This window comes from Camelus bactrianus, chromosome 34, assembly GCF_048773025.1.
Source record: "Camelus bactrianus isolate YW-2024 breed Bactrian camel chromosome 34, ASM4877302v1, whole genome shotgun sequence".
Taxonomy (NCBI): Eukaryota; Metazoa; Chordata; class Mammalia; order Artiodactyla; family Camelidae; genus Camelus; species Camelus bactrianus.
In genome coordinates this window covers 4,590,225-4,606,824 of record NC_133572.1, presented here as the reverse complement: position 1 = coordinate 4,606,824, position 16,600 = coordinate 4,590,225, and the positions used below count along the sequence as shown (strand labels likewise).

General features: G+C 57.5%; 1 protein-coding gene across 8 annotated transcripts; it reads right to left on the bottom strand.

The window, feature by feature from the left end:
- Nucleotides 1-125: 125 nt before the first annotated feature.
- PLEKHG6 (pleckstrin homology and RhoGEF domain containing G6) lies at nt 126-16,271 on the bottom strand. Of its 8 annotated transcripts, none has more exons than XM_074357935.1 (17): nt 16,174-16,271; nt 15,160-15,306; nt 14,254-14,459; nt 12,861-13,016; nt 12,153-12,317; nt 11,742-11,837; nt 11,421-11,471; nt 11,003-11,152; nt 10,106-10,216; nt 9,812-9,961; nt 9,512-9,649; nt 9,163-9,282; nt 8,658-8,790; nt 8,426-8,541; nt 1,880-2,043; nt 524-1,222; nt 126-340 (listed from the first exon to the last, which is right to left on the bottom strand). In XM_074357935.1, exons 3-17 carry the CDS (start codon nt 14,389-14,391, stop codon nt 331-333), a joined length of 2,397 nt encoding a protein of 798 aa, XP_074214036.1. In that variant the 5' UTR covers nt 14,392-14,459; nt 15,160-15,306; nt 16,174-16,271; the 3' UTR covers nt 126-330. The 8 variants fall into 8 exon arrangements, 6 of the variants coding, with proteins under 6 accessions (XP_074214036.1, XP_074214035.1, XP_074214034.1 ...); XM_074357934.1 differs by having other exon boundaries at nt 16,084-16,221; XM_074357933.1 differs by lacking the exon at nt 16,174-16,271 and adding an exon at nt 15,625-15,768.
- Nucleotides 16,272-16,600: the final 329 nt, after the last annotated feature.

Below are 16,600 nucleotides of genomic sequence, written 5' to 3'. Positions count from 1 at the left end.
TGGGTGAGATACCCTGCCACCATGAAGGGCACTGACATGATTTGTTGCCTGAGCTCACTCTGTGACCCCCCACCCCCTGCCCCCACTTCTTTTTCCTCTACCTTCACGTAGCATGGGCTGGGAGGCCATTTTTATGCACAACTTTATGTGGGCCTCTGGTGTGTCTATGATATACAAATGTACAGCTCTTGATCCCCAAAGTCCTCAGAATAGGAAGGGCAGAGTGCCCAGGGAAGTGTCCTTGAGGTAGAGTCCGGAGGTGAAGATGGTGACCAACACTCTTAGGGAGAGATTCCCTCTGGGAGAAATGCCGAGGGTCTTTAGTGGTCCTCACACCTCTCTGAAAAGGAAAGAGGCAGGTGTCAGGCAGTCAGAAATGGAGTGGAGTGAGGCTAGAGGCCCCTCTAGTCCTGCCCTCCTATACTGACCCGCCTCTCCACCGGCCTCCTGCTCTGGCACCCCTACTGCTCCATCCTGGCCTCCCCGCTGCTACCTCCCATGCCAGCATCCCCTTTGCACTTACGATGTGGACAGGGGTGTGTCCAGGTGTATGATGTGAGGCCCACGCATCCTCTGCAGTTGGACCCGAGTCAGCTTCCGTGGCCTGCTGTCCCCAGGCTCGGGGACACCCTCAATCCGTTGGCTGGCCAGTTCCTCTCGGATCTCTCTGAGCATGTCCTCAGCCCGGAGAGGGTGGCGAGAGGGGGTGTAGCTGGGTCCCAGGAAGAGAGGTCCCTCTTCTTCCTCATCCCCGGAGGATTCCCAGGGGCTTTCCCCAGCAGAGTCTGTGTGGGTCGGGGAGAGGGGGAGCTGCCCGCGAAGTCGGGCCCTGTGCAAGGTTTCCACTACCACATTCCCTCCCGCCGAGGTCCTGTCTTCTTCCTCAGACCAGCTCGGTGGGTCTCTTCTGGGAAGGCTGTCTCCTTTCTGGATAACTTGCCCTGGCAGTTCAGGGGCGCTTCGGCGTTGGGGAGCTTGGGGGTCAGGAGGCTGGGGTCGCAAAGGAACATCTCGGAGGTCCAGAGTGGAGAAGGTGAGGCGAGGGTCTCGCCGAAGGGCCCTTGAGCGGAGACGGCTCAGCGGGGAGTGGGACGCCTTGGGAGAGCCTGGGACCAGAGTGCCATAGCCAGAGTCCGATGTGTCATCTGGTACTGAGGGAGCATCTTCATCTGTGTCTTCTGTCACCACTAGGTGGGGGATGGCAGTCGAGCCCTCGGGAATCCTACAATTAATAGCGGATGGTCAGAGTCAGATGCTGAACAGTCAAGTTCAAGACCAGGGAGTCTTCCTTGATCACTCCATCCAGAAATGGACTCTCCTCCAAGCTTATTTTGTTATCACCTTTTTGCTGCACTAACAGCTTTTCTCATCTCACTGGCTAGACTGTAGCCCCTGCACTTGGTCCAGAACCTTGTATCAGCTATTTGCTGAGTACTTCCTGAGCTCCCCTGAGGTTACCCCCCAGTGATGGACTCTTTTTTCCTCCTTAACCATGCAGTTCAACAGCTATGTTAATCTGGATGAACCTCTCACACTCTCTGGGGATTTGAACTAGTCCGGTCCCTGCAGCTCTGACATTCTGCAAAACAGCACTTCACTCTCCGCGCCTGGCCTGGGGGGCCTGCTCTTCTCAGGAATGTGTGCCTTTTGTGTGTTTCCCTTACCCTGTGCCAACCTTAGGCTGGCTAATCCCATGTGGCCCTTCACACGGCTCATGCCAACCTGTTCTGCTCCAACCTGTAGCCTGGGTCCCTCAAACTAGTCCTAACCCCCACCAAAAGCTGTATTGCCATTTCCCAGCCTTGTGGGTTCCTCTTCCCTCCCTCCCTGCCTGCAGCCCCCTTACTTTGGGAGACCTTGTGCTCCCTGGTGGTCTTACCTCCCCTCCACGCTGCTTTGAGAGCCCTCCGGGGAAGGTGGGGAAGGAGGGGACGGTGTGGAGGGCCTGGTTCCTGGGGACTTCCTGTCCCCGTCCCGATAGAGGGCCAGGAGCTCCCTCTTCTGTTGGATGTACTCCTCTGCCTTCAGCTTCTGCAGGGTGACCTAGGGTGGAGATACTTTCATTAAAAGCTCTCATTTATTGAGCACCTGCTGTATGCCAGGCACCATGCTAAATGCTTTGCATATATAATCTTGTTTCATCTTCACAGCCACTCTATGAGGCAGACTTTTTTGCTCCCACTTTATTCCTGAGAAATAGAGACTCCGGTAAAGTAAATGCCAAGCTGATGCCATAGGAAAGGGGCAGAGCCAGGATTTGAACTCCTGAGCTGGTCCTGGGGTGAACAGAAAGCCTCGTTTTCTACCTGTACAGTTTCTCCTGACTTCACGCCTCCTTGGCAAGCCCTCTGTCTGGCCTGTTCCCTCCTTCAGGAAGCCCTCCTTGAACGGCATACGAGCTCTGACAGTGGCATAAGAGCTCTGAATGGGGCTGGGTCCTCGGGTTACTCTTTCTCCTACCACCAGGGTGGGCTGGGGCAGGCTTTATCCTGGGCTGAGGACTCTGCTGTCCTTCAAAGGTGAGAGCAAGACCGTCCCAAGAGGAGTGGAGAAGGGATACGTTATTGTCTGTCTTAGCATTTTCATAGAGGCACCAGCAGAATAAAAGAGTGACATCTGAGAAGAGGTTTATAAAGCACCTCTGTATGCGGTCATTTGATACACACCAGCACCTGCAGGGTGGAAAGCCTGGGTATTAGCCCATTTTACAGGTGAGAAAACAAGACTTCGAGAGCTGAGTGGACTTGGTCCAGGTTGCACAGGTAGAGAGAAGCAGAGCCAGGACTGGGCGTTTCCCTGTGAGTCCTAGTTCAGTGGCTGCACTGCTTTTCAAGGGCAGCTTTATTTTATTTATTTATTTTTTCAAGGGCAGCTTTAAAGGAACGAGAATTACCAAGGGACAGCTTTCTCTTGGGGGTGGGGAGGGACGGCAGCAGAACCCGTGGAGAGGCTGCAGGCAGAGGCTTGGCAAAAAGAGTTAGTGTTGGCTGCTGTGGGCAGCGCCGATAGCAGAACTTGCCGGAATGGCCATATCGCTGTGGAAATACTGAACTACTTCCATGCTGGGAAGCAAAGGGCTACTGCCTGAGCCTCCCACCTTCCATCCCTGGGACCACTCAGCCCTCCCCCAGGATGCAGCAGCAGAGGGATGATACCTGGCGCAGCAGGGGACCTCTAGCTCTGCTCGGATTGGTGATGCCCATGCCACTCTGCTCATTAAGTAATTTGAATATTCCTCCCCTCCCCTTTGAGGTATATGGACCAGCAACTCTTAGGCACCTAGACCTTCCCAAAGCCTCTCCAGAAACACAACAAGGTGGGGAGGTAGCTGGGTCTGGACAAGAGACATGTTGGCAAAATGGATGTACAGGGACAGCAGAATGACATCAGGCTTGGATTTCCAGTTCTCCTTGCCCTGGCTTCCCGGTCACTCCGTCTCATGCAAGGATTCTTAGCAGTCTCATAAGACTTGGCCTGTTGGCCAGAGCCAGGGATGATGGTGCCCAGGGACAGGAGACCAGCACGCCAGACCAGGTCCTGTGACCTCTTCCACATCCCCCAGCTGTGTGGAGTGCGGGGAGGAACCACCGAAGAGGAGGGTGGGAGGAGCTGTTCTTCGGTCCAGGGCAGGGCTAGGGCAGCCTGCTTGTCCTAATGAGATGCCCTTTGGCCCCACACGACCTAAGTTCAATTTTATGTTTGGGATGTCCAGGATACAGAGGGTATGTGGAGGAAAAGAACTGGGGGGGGGGGTCTGGAAGGAACGTCTGACACCAGCATCTCCACTAAACTTGCCCGTGACCCCACCTGGGGAAGAAGCAGGGAGGCAAGGGGGCAGGGTGGAGCTGAGGAACAGGACACCTCAGGTACCTGGACAAGGCTGTCTGAAGTGCCCTTGGCAACCCCTAAGGCTCTCCTGCAACCCTGGGAAAACTTCTCAGCTTGGGTAAGCGGAGAGACATGTTGGGGGCAGGGTGGGAAAGGAAGAGGAAATTGGTGCCTGGGCTGGAATGTGACACCTCCACAAAGCCAGGAAGAGGGAGGGCTCCCCCACGTGGGGTTCTACCTCCTTTGCCCCAGTGGGGAACTGAAACCTTGAGAGGGAATGCCTCCCTTCCCCACTGCCTCTGGAGTGGCTCCCAGATTCACCTGCTCTCCTCCCCAAGCCCTCCATCCTGGACAAAAACCATCTCTTGAAGCTGCCCTTGGACTCCCTGAGTGACAAGTCGGCACCAAGCAGGCATCACCACCTAGGCACCATGGGCTACCCCCTTCTAAAGATCACAGTAACAAGCATTTCTGGAGCCCCCATTAAGTGCTGGGCTGCATGCCAAGCGGCTTACAAACGTACTTCTCCCGTCTGTCCTGTTTGGTGGTTCCCATTATCCCTGCATCCCCAGATGGGACTGGGCTGAGAGAGGTGAGGTTTCTCCTGCAGGAACACAGACAGCGAGACAGAGCTGGGCTGGGCGCCCCAGAGCCCACCTCTTTCCTCTGTTCATCCCTTGGCCTTGCCTCTGATAGCTTTCTGTTCCTGGCACAAGTTCCGTTTCCTCTTCCCAGCCCTTAAATATGGGCATTTCCCAAGATTCAGTCTCTCTCCTCTTGAGAAACCCATTTTTTCTAAAAGCTTAAGCCGCCGCAGCCAGACCTGCTAGCGATAAATCTACGTGTACGTCTCTATAAAGGCGGAGGAAAAACAGTCTGGCCCCTGGGACCAATAGATATTCTGCTGCCCTCTTCAGTTTACAAAGACTTGTGCTGATAGAGAGAGGGATCCCCTAAGACTCTGGGGTGAGGTGGTAGCAGGACAAACTCATTTCAAAGTTTCAGGGTTCTCTGTTTTTCCAGGGAGGCAGGGAGCTTGTGCACTGCTTAGTTGCACATCAGAAATGACTTCCTCACCCTCTCTTAGCCTGGAGTAAGACTCTTGGGGGCCAAGTTCGTTTGCATAATAAAATACCAGCAACTTTTAGTGGTTCCCTTGGGGGTTCTAAACGAAAGTGGGAGGCGGGGTGTCTTCACAGGGAGAGAACCAAAAGAAGAGGAGAAAGTTCAGCGATGGGGATGATAAAGAAAAAAAGACTTCTGGCCAGTAAGCTGCCCTGGGCAGTGGGGCTCCAGGCACCCAGAGGTTTGTTTCCAGATTTATCCTCTGCTTCACTCTTATCCAGGCTTCAGTACAACTCGAAATCACTAGTGTGGTGTCAGCTGCCTTGTGAACACCGGGCTGGGGGTAGTGGAGCAGGAGAGAGGGGACTCTGAGTCGGCCTGGAGCAGTGCTCAGGGCAGATGACCCCTGACCCACCCCCTACCTCGAACTTCCTTGGGACTGTCACCATCTTGTTTAGGAATCTAAGGAAGTGGCAGCCTCAGAGGCCTGGAGGACACAAGATCTTGAGTTTCTGCCTTTCATTCTTCTTCCTTTTCTTTTTTAATGAAAGTACTGAGAACTGAACCCAGGACCTTTGCACATGCTAAGCATGTGCTCCACCACTGAGCTATACCCTTCCCCCCTTTTCATTTTTTTAATGGCAAAACTCTCTTATTTATTATTTACTCTCCTATTCTGAATTTTAAATACAGTATTTAAACAGAGCCTAAGCGCTGGTTTTCCTTTTCTTGAATAAGGTCTCCACACTATGATATGATATCGTAGGTAAGATTGTGGGAAAAATGCTTACAATTATTTAAAGAACAAGACTATTTCCTTACATCTTCAGAAGTTGCAGAAGCGCTAACTACCTCATGTGCGAACAACAAATCATTATAATCCAGTCATTAAGGCCCTGTGAGAACCACTCCTGTGATTTACATTCTAACAATAGTGAAGTTGCATTCTTTAGAAATCTTCTACACTATGATTTCTTGTTCAAAATGCCTTTTCTCTCTTTTTCTAAATTGAGGTATAACATTGTATTTGTTTCAGGTGCATACCATAGTGACTTAATACTTGTATATATGATGAAACGGTCCACAATAAGTCTGGTTAACCTTGGTCACCATACGTTGTTACAAACATCTTTTTTTCTCAGGAAAAGAACTTTTAGGATCTATTCTCTTAGCACCTTTCATAGTTCACCCTTATTTCTCACCTGAACCCCAGTCTGTGTCTCCGTGTTTCCAAAAGCCCCTGAGAGATGTCCACTTGGTGTCTCCCACGCCCTCATTTCCAAAGCGCCTCTGTTTAAAACGAACCCTACTGCCCGAGCCCCGCCCCACCTAGGAAGCCACAACTAAGCAAACAGCTTTCCCTTTCTAATCATTTCTATCTTTACCAAAGCAGTCTTTCACACAGCAACGTCGGGCGCAAGCCATCCTTTGTCCTTGCGGGCCTGAGTTGCCTAGAGCGGGCACCATGCTAGCTGCTTAATCTGAATGGTTTCTTCCTCCCTATGAAGCAAACACTGTTATCATTTGTATCCATTCTGCAGGTGAAGAAATGGAAGATCAGAGAGGCCACATCATTCACCCAAGGTCACCCAGCTAGTAAGAGGGAGAGCTGGTGTCTGAACCTTCTGCACAGGCTTCTTTTTCTCCCTCTTTTTTAAGTGGAGGTACTGGGGACCAGACCAAGTACCTCACACATGCTCAGCACGCGCTCTACCAGCTGAGCCGAACCCCCACCCCGTACACGTTTCTAACAGTCTCTCTAGGGCTCACCCGTCTCTTCTTTTTCCTTCAGCTCCTTTCTGCTCCTTTTTTTCCTTCTTTTTTTGCACCATGTCCCTAAGGCCAGGGCACCGAACCTCAGTGTTTCACACCCAGACTAGTAGGGTAAATCTCCTGCTAACAATCCCGCCCTCCCCCAGCCCACTTGTCACACGGCCACCTGACAGTGCAAGACAAAACACACGGATGTCACATGGCCTTCCTCTGCTCGGTGGCTCTCTTGTCAACTTGACAGCCCAGTTCAATTCGGTCTCATCCAGCGCACACTCTCCTGCAGGCCCCAGGGTCCCACAGAACTCGGCCTCTGCTCCCTGGCTGTGGTCCCTCCAGACTCAGTCACTGTCCCCCAGATAAATCCAGCCCAGCTGCTCCCTTGATTCTTCTGTTCAGGGTCCTCCCCATCCTTACAAGTCCAGCTCAAATCTCCCCTCTTCCTTGGCTATTCTGCGCCTCTAGCGGGTTAAATAGTGGCCCCAGAAAGATAGCTCTAAGTCCTGACCTGCAGAACCTGTGAATGGGAGGGACCTGTTTGGAAGAAGGGCCTTTGCAGATGAGCACACAGCCTGAGTGTTGGAGCTTAGGATGTAAGATGAGACCCTGGATTTAGGGTTAATGACTAGTGGCTTTCTAAAAGACAGAAGAGGGAGACTGGGACACAGAGGCAGGCAGCGGAAGATCATGTAAAGACAGAGGCAGGGAGTGGCGTGATGTGGTCACAAGCCAAGGAACACCTGGAGCCTCTAGGCGTTGGAAAAGGCAGAAGGACTCTCCCTGAGTCCTTGGAGGGGAAGCGTGGCTCTGCAGACACCTTGATTTCCAACTTCTGGTCCCCAGAACAATGAGAGAATACGTTTTTGTCGCTTTAAGACACCAAGTTAGCAGTAACCAATACAGCCCCATTTGGGTCTCCCTTCTTCTGAACTCCTCCAGCTTTTATCATAGAAATCTACCCACATCACTCCCTTGTTTAACATCTTCACTGGCTCTGCGTCATTTACAGGACAGAGTTCAAGTTCCCAGGCAAGGCATCCAGAGATGGGCCTGATCTGGGGGTACCTCCCTCCCAGCTTCTCCAAGGCTGTGCTGCCCTCGTGCAGAAAGTCTTGGTGACGCCAACTACTAGGCTGGCGGTTCCCTCAACACACACAGCTGCTTCCAACTTCCCGCCTTCACACATTCTGCTCTCCACCTGGGACACCTATCTTGCCCACCTCGTCCCCTGACGTCCTCCTAGGTACCCCCTCCAGTGGTGCTCAGACAGGAGCTCCTCTGTGAAGTCTTCTCAGCATAGGCCCCACCTGCTCTGCCAGGGCCCTTCCCCACCCAGCCCACCAGACACAGAGCATCACTCCCTTCTCCGTCCCAGTGCCCTTCTGTACACACGCTTCTGCTGTCTGCGCACTGATTCCTCTGGCCAGGCTGCAGGGCGCGTTCCCTGAGGGCAGAGCGGTGTTTTACTCTTCTGATTCCTCTGCACTCAGCCTGTGCCTGCGCACAGAGGTGCCCCGTTAAAGTCTGCTGAACGGAAGGTGAAGTTCAGCAGCTGTTTCTCGGCCTGGAAACCTTTAGGGGCGGCTGCCCTGGCTCCCCCGGGACTGGCAGCCTGCACCCCGGCTGGCCAGACTTTATTCTGTGCTCTTACGATGGTTAAGGTACACCAGAGCCTCTCTCCCCCTCTTTGTCCTCCCCTCCTGTGCTCCCATTTCTGAGCTCCGGGGCTGCCGCCATCCCCCCACCACCTGGTTTCACACACCTGCGCCTGCTGGGTCTTCTCCAGCCACCGGGCCCGGTCTGCAGGGCTGGGACAGTGCACGGTGAGGGCGCTGGAGACGCACTGGAATTCCGTGAGGTGGATCAGCAGGAAGCTGCCTGGGTGGTGGAGAAGGTCAGCTTCCAGGGCTGGACCTTATGTGATCCCCATCCCAACCTCCCCATCCCCTGCTGATCAGACAGGAGAAAGAATAGCTCCCCCAGGAGAGACATACTAGGGTCTCGGAGCGGTTGGCACACGAGCTTCTCCAGCATGAGGGGCGGGCGGATCACCTTGGCTTTGTCTGCCCTGCGCTGGCGCTTGGTCACCAAGAGCACATCAGAGAAGAGGAACAAGTACACGTCCAGCTATGGGGTGCACGTGGGAGAGAGAGGAGGTCAGCTGGGGAGGGGGGAGGGCGGGACGGGGGTCAGGGCCCGCGTCACACAGGGACAGGGCAGAGCTGCGGAGTCCTGTCAGCCTGGTCCCACCTCTCGCTTAGCAGGCAGGGTAAGTGGCTGACTCAGGGTCTTACAGACAACCAGAGGTTAATCAGAAACACATCCTCTTCTCAACACACAGACACACACAGACATACATACAGATGCACACAGAGACACAGACACACACACACCTCTTCTCCCACTTCCAGCCTTCTGACTCGTCCTGTCTCCCTCCATCTCCCCCTCCTTTCTCTCCAGCTCATCTCCCCCTCCTCTGCTCCTCCACAGCCCCCTCACCTTCCCTTCTCGTCCCTCCTTCACACGCACAGGTCCCTCCAGCAGCAGCTGCCTGGTGTGCTCGGGAGCAACCCCCAGCACAGGGGATGTCAGGTCCAGGGTGGAGAACGGACGCAGGTTCTGAGGGACGCAGAGAGCGGAGGATCAGGGCGCTGGGGGAGAGGGAGCATCCCAGTGCCTCCATTTACTCCTTTGAACCCCGAGGCTTGGACCCGGCCCGCCGGGAAGGAAGGATGGGAACACAGCTCCGCCACGCCCTGGGGCGCCCTGCCCCTCCCCCTGCAGGTCTGGGCTTCATCCACTTTCTGGGGGCTTTGCTCTTTCTGAGTCCCTTCCCTTGGCCTCTCACCTTCTCCACCTCCTCGCTGGACGGCTCCAGCACCTCGTAGGGCCCGATGCGCTCAGCTGCAGCCACCAAGCTCTCCTGCTCCTCGCCCTGGCGCACCTGCTTGTTGATGTGTCGGAGGAAGGACTCCACCGCTGCAATCTAGGTGAGGTGGGGGGTGGAGGGAGGACAGCTCAGCTCCTCGCCCGCACATCCTGCCCAGTCAGGGACATCCGGGCCACACTGTCACATACACATGAGGAAAGAAACCTCAAGAGTCCTGGGAGATCCGTTCCGGGTACCAGCACCCAGCCCCCAGCCTACCATGGCGTTCAGGGCCTCCTGGGCGCGGGCCTCGGGGCTCCTCTTGAGCACAGCCTGGAGCAGCAGTGGGTACTTGGTGATGCGCTGGTGGGGCTTGATGAGCAGGTCCCCCAGCATCTGCCTCCCCGAGCGCTTGTGCTTCTCACACCACTGCTGGGCAGGTGGGCAAGGGTCAGGGGCCTGCGAGCTTCCTCCTGCCCCAGCCCAGGGATGCGCTCAGCCTTGGACCCAGCTGGAGCTCCGGGATGACCAAGGTCGGCCGCATCCCCTTTCCCCAGGCAGCCCCTCTCCCACCTGCACAAAGGTGTGGAAGAGAGGGTTGTTGTCTTGCTGCTCCCGGGCGTAAGCCATGGTCTGCTTCACCCGCAGGCAGTACAGGACGTAGGGCTGGAAGCGCTGGCTGAACTGGAGGGACAGATGTCAAGGCGGGGAGCAGATGGGGCATGGAGCCTCGCACAGACCCTCAGTCCAGCTCCTACCAACCCTGACTCTCCATGACTTCCAGGCCCCCTCTTGGGATCCCAAGAGATCCAGACCCACCACCGCTCTCTGAGCTCCATCCTCAGCCCCTGCCACGCCCTGCTCCTCTGGACTTGACCCACCATCAATAATTCAGCTGGACCGTTTTCAGGACACTACAGATCCCATTTCACCCCCACCATGGGGCGGTGACTCAGGCTTGCTCAGAAGCCCTGCTCCAGGGGAAGGGGCCACCGAAGGCCCCCGGGAAACTGTTCCCTGCCTCTCTACCACAACACAGCTCTGCAAGGCCCAGCGCCCAGGTGTGCTGGGAGGAAGTCTGACCCCAAGTCTCTTGCTTTCTCCTGTTGCACTTTGTGCTCCGGGTGCCCCTGTGGCCTTTCCTTCCCCCAGTTTCCTCGGGGACACCCCGCCGCTTGTCAGTGGGGCTCTGTCCCAGGCAAGATTTCATGGCTGATGGGAGCTTAGGCGTAGCCTTTCCCAGAGACAGCTCCACCCCAGGGTCTCCAGAAGGCCAAAGAGCCTTCGGGACAGAGCTCATGCTGGTGGAATGAACAGTAGGACGTAGGGTGGTATTCTGGGGTAGGAGCTGTGCCCCTGGGCCCCTCGAGTCACGGCAGGATTCCAGGCACATGGGCCTGCCCTGCAAACAGGAACCCTCTGGGCTCTCCCAGTCCCGCCATCCAGACGTGACCCTTCTCCACGCCTCACCATCAGGAAGCCGTTTTGCAGGCTGACGGGGTCCAGAGGCTGGCCGGAGGCTCGCATTTCCTCCAGGGAAGGCCCCAGCACCTCTTCCCAAAAGCTCCGGTGGGCTCGAATCAGACTGGGGACATTTCCAAACAAGGTCTCAGCTGACACCTGGAGGAGGGAGCAGAACTTAGCAACATGCAGGCAGGTGACCTCTGGGCAGCCCTGGCCATGGGTGGTCAGGTGAGGACAGCTAAGCCTGGATGGCGGGGCTGGGGAGGGACCTGCAGCTTGTTTGGGGTCTGGAGCAAGAAGGGCTGGGGAAAGGGCTAGGGGGTGGTCCTCGTAAATGGGGCAATGGCAAGTCATTCTGGGCAGCCTGGAGGGCTCTCTGTGACCCTACCCGCAGCTCAGCCTTCCCTCCCGAGCACCCACTCACCTCGGTCAGCAGCCCCACTCGCTGCAAGTTCAGCAAACCCGAGGCTAGGAGCTGGGTGCAGGGAGAGAGGAGGGTATCAGCACCTGACCTCCTCCTCTCTGCCCCCAGCCTGGCCCTTCACAGCATCTCCACCCCCCTCCCCAGCTTCAGTCCTGCTAACCTCTCCCGCAAGACCCTGGGCAGCTCTCAAGTCAGGGGGATCTCGGTATCCTGCCCCTCCCTCCCCAACAACCCCACCCCTCTGGTCGGAAGAATGGGGGATGATTCAAGGGAGACGGTTAGAGGCCAGGGCTGGGGCTGGGGGGCCCTGGAGAGGCTCACATCCGTCATGATCTTAAGCTTCCGCACGTAGATGAGCTCCGTGGTCAGTAGCTCCCACAGCGCTTCCTGCTGGTGGCAAAGCTCCCGGCTCATGTCCTGGCACGGATAGGGCTGGGTCAGCGGGGGAAGGAGAAGAGGACGGGCTGCCACCATTCGGTCTGCTGGATCTACTCCATAAACGGCCTTTGATCCTCAATCAGTCCTCCAGTGTGTGGGGTTGTTGTCACAGATGAGGCGACCGAGGTCTCACTAGTACGAGGCAGGGCTGGGATCTGAACCCAGGGCAAGATGCCTCCAAGTGCTTTCCCCACAGGGCCCCACTTGTCAAGACCTTTCCCTCTTCCAGGCAGAGGTGAGATACACGTGTGTGCCTGTCCCACCACGAGGACAGACACTGTGTTCCAGGCCCACCTTGTGCCCAGGCACCAGCTCCTTCCAGGACTTCTCAATGGCCTCGCCACTGTCACTGGCCTCTCCTATCTCCCAGTGCCGCCGGTCCTCGGGGGGCAGGCGGGGCATCCCAAACATGCTGAACGTGTGCAGCCTCACCTCCAGCTCGTGGGCCTTCGTGACTTCCTGGGGAATCGAGAGGGGATACGTCCTGGCTACATACGTCCTGGGCGCCCAGACTACCTGGCCAGGGAGGGGCTGCGAGGGTGCATTTGTCTGTGTGTGTGTGTCTGGGAATGGGAATGGGAGCCCTGAGTGTGAGTGGGGATGTGCAGGTCTGAGGGTCGAGGGACAACCCTGACTGGGATTACAGGGTACAGGGTGTTGCTGGGACATGGATGGAAAGGCACTTGCCTGCAGAAAAGTCCCTGGACAGAGACAGAGGGGTCTGACCTGGGCTCCCTGATCAGAAAGATACCTTCCAGGGCTCTCTTAAGACAGAACCCTTCAGAGGGAACTTCAGGTGGAGATGAGCCTTAGGGAACCAGTGGTCTTGGGCAATATTTTGACATTTGCCCCTAAAGCTCACATTTCTATGAGGCAGGCTCTCTAGACAGAGCCGAATGCAGCCTCTTGGAGGGAATGCACATCCTCTCAGCTCTGACCATCCGTGGGGGACATCGCAGGTCAGGCAGGGAACATGCAGATGGGCGGAGAGGGACCCCTTACCTTGAGTTTAGGGGAGTAAGGTGGGCCGGCCCCAAAATGGCCTCCATGCCTTTTCTCAGGCTCCAGTTCCCGCCACCGCAGAGGAGACAGGCCTCTGGCAGGGCCACAACCCTTGGCAAAGGGGGCATAGCCCTGGAGGCGTCGGCGACTGGGATCCTGGAGGAGGAGCAGGGGGCAGTTCTGGAGGGGTGCTTCCCTTCCCCCAGAAGTCCCAGAGAGGCAGTGGGGCCAGGCTTGGCTCCAGACAGCATCCCCTACCCCTGCAAGTTGAGCCAGCTGGCCTCTCCCCTCAAACCAGTTTGGTGTGAGCTGCTCTGGCCCTGAGTCACAGCAGCTGCTGCCAGGGAGGCTGCTGTGGGTCCGGCAGGGGCACGCCAGCCTGGTTTCCCGAGGGAGCTGGGGGTAGAAGCAGGGCCTCGGCCAGAGCAGGAGCCCAGGCATGCACACACCTGGGCTCTGCGTGTGGCCCCCGTGCCCGCCCGCTCACGTGTGCAGTCCCTGTACCACGGCCACGCGGGCACGGTGCCTGGTGCACACGCACGCTGAGTCTCTCACAGCTTCCCGTGTCTGTGACGGCCTCCCTCGCACATGGGGATGAGGGCATTCTGTGGGACATGCAGCCGTGTCCCGAGTTGGGAGTGGCTGCCCTTTCGTGTGAGAGGCTGAGGCCGGGCCAGAAGTCTCCTCCAGGGCAGGCCTGGTCACATTCCTTGATCTGCCTGTGGCCTGATTTACCCCATATACCTCCTAGGCTCCCTTCCTGCCCTCAGCTCTCCTCCCTGTCTCTCAGGGCCAAATCCTCCTCCTGTCAGGAAGGGATACCCCCGGCCAGAAGCAGAACTGTCCTCCAAGTGGAGGGGAGGTCTGGAGGCTGAGGGAGAGACGGCTGGGCCGCCACACCACTTTCCCTGGTCAGCGCTGGAGGCCAGCCAGGAGGGTGGGGCCAGGGTGGAGCCAAGGCAGGCCCCCCACCTGTCCCCACCCGTGCAGGAGGGACACTTTGAACCTTTGCTCTTCTTCCAGGCCTGACTCAGAGGGAGGCAGGTCTCAGGGAGCTCACAGGCTCTTCCCAAGCAGAGGCGGGAGGCTGGGAGGTGCCAGCCCGGGGTTTGGTGACCTTCTCCTCCCACCCTGGCTCCGCGCCTCTGACCAGTCTAACAGTGCCTCCTCTGAGGGCCTGGATTTCTCTGGCTCTCTGCCTCACCTGCCCTGTCTGTCTGGGATGGGTGTGGAGTCCTGGGAGCCTGGCTCAGCATGGCCCCCTCTCCCTCACAACCCAGGAAAGAAGGCAGGGGTGTGGGGTGGGAAGAGAGTGGGGCACAGAGATTTGAAGGCCTTGGTGTCCTCCCACCTCCCCCATCATGGACACCTTTGGGGCACAGCCTAGACTCACCAGCACGGGGCCTCCTCGGGCAAAGAGATTGCCGGCAGTACCCTGGGCGGAGGCCCGATAGCCACCCCCATAAGTCTCAATGCGGGAGGCCACTAGTCCTTGGAAGGGACGCTGAGTGGGAGGATCGAAGCCCTGCATCCCTTTTCTTCTGGGTCACCTCCAAAGGGTCATAGCTCCAGTGTCCCGCAGAATGGGGCCCCCTGAGGCTTCAGAGAGAAAATAAAGAAATGGGCCAGCCTTGATCAGTGAGTGGCACCAGGCTGGAGAATGATGTGGGAGGGGGAGGGAGAAAAGGGGAAGGGAGAGGAGAGGGCCAAGATTCCTTGTTGGGAGAGCAGCTGCCTCATCTATGACTTGGTGGGGTGGGGTACACCCCACATGCTGGGTAGAAAGCCCCTTGGAACTATACCTCCTCCATCACCTGTCTGCATTGGAGCACCAGCTTCTACACTGGCCTCAAAGGGTGCTCGAGTCCTAAGGATAGCTGGGAGCAAGGGTCATAGGTCCCCTGCCTCCTGGATACCCCCAGGTGTGGGGGTGCCCCTTGCACCTGGCTACCCCTCCCCTTCCCCATAAGTGGCCTGGGGAAAGGCTGCAGGGGGGCCATGGGGGGCAGCTGGAACTTGCCCCGCCTGCCACCTGTTTTTGCACAGACCACAAGCTACGAATGTTTTTCACAGGTTTAAATAGTTGGAAAAAATCAAAAGAAGAATAATATTTCATAACGCATGAAGATTATATGAAATTCAAGTTTCCATGTTCATAAAATTGGAACACAGCCACATCTCCTCCTTGACCAACTGTTTGTAACTGCTTTCTTGCTAATTGTGACAGAGAGACCACATCGCTTCAAAGTCTGAAATATTTACTTTCTGGCCTCTTACTGAAAAGCTTGCCGACCCTTACCTGGTTTCCAGGGCACAGACAGCTGTCAGGCTGCTGGCTTTAGAGACAGCCAGGTGGGAGCAGGCTCCGTTTGGTCTTCCCCAGCCTCTGGGAACTCCTCTGAGGGGCTGGGAGCCGTGAGTGGGGCTGCATCCCTTCCCCCTGAACCTGGATAGAGGACCCGCCCTCTGAGTGGGTAGAGCCTGGAGGAGAGGCCTCCTAAGAAGGTGCTGGTCCCCTCCAGGTGGGCTCCAGGACCCCACTCAGCCGTCCCCTTATTCTTCCTCTGATTTCTGAGCAGGGGAGGGCAATGCTCCTTGTCTCCCAGGTGCCCTCCCAACAATTCTCCCTCCTGGGGCTCTGCGTCCCTCTCCCTCTTCTTCCCCAGGGTCCTTTCTGAGCTTCGACCGGCTTCCCTTCCTCTCTGCCTCCCGAGCCCCAGGCCGGGCGCCCCGCCCCCGTCGGCCCAGCTCTCCCACCACTCACCTGTGCCCGCAGGTGTCCCGGCGCCCGCTGCCCACGCGGACGGCCCCTAGTCGTCGACAGCTCCCCGGGCGATGCCCGCCCCGCGGCCCGGCCGGGTCTGGGACCGAGCGGCCCGCGGGACCCGGGCGGCGCGAGGCCGGGCCGGGAGGGAGGGGGCGGAGGGGGCGGGGCGGCGGGCTGGCTCCTCCCCCTCCCGCGGGCACCGGACCCAGCGGCGCAGCGGGCGCCAGTGGGGCCCCCGGGGACTTAGCGGCTCTAGTCGGGCCTCGGCCACTACCAACCGGGGGCAAGGAGGGCTCACCCTGCAGGCCCACCCCTCCCCCTGGCCCTTGAACTCGCCACTCATCCGGCCAGTCGCGCCACCCTCGTGCACCCCACTCCTGGCCAGACCCTGCCAGGCGCCGCAGCTGCGAGGATGGGCGCCGCGGGATGACCGAGTGACCCGCCGCAGGTGCCCACCTCGCTTTCCGCGTGCAGTGAGTGGCCAGCTAGCCCCCCTGCCCCGGCCTCGGCCTCATCTTCCTCCGTTAACCAGGCAGAGAGCCGTACCTGCTGCAGAAGGGGCGTCGGGGCCCGGGGACCTGGGGGCACTTCCCCGGCTCTCCGGCTGTGGAGTCCAAAGTGTGATCCTTATCTCTGCTTGCTGGCTCTAGGCATCTGGTGGAAGGCTGGACTTCACCTTTGCTCCAGGGATGGCTCTGGATGCCACACTGAAGCTGACCGGACACTTCTCCCATTGCCTAAGACGGAGGAGGAGGGAGAAGTACAGGGCTATCAGGCAGGGCACTGTCATCCTTCACTGGGGAACAGGCACACTCCAAGCTTCAGTAGGGCATCCCAACACCTACAGCCGCTGGTAAAACACACACCATTCAAGAAAGGGCACATTTTCACATTGCCAGAACAGGACACATCATATGACGGAAAGGCTGGACATTAGGAATCAGAAGTGTCCATGGACATGTGGTCATTGTCA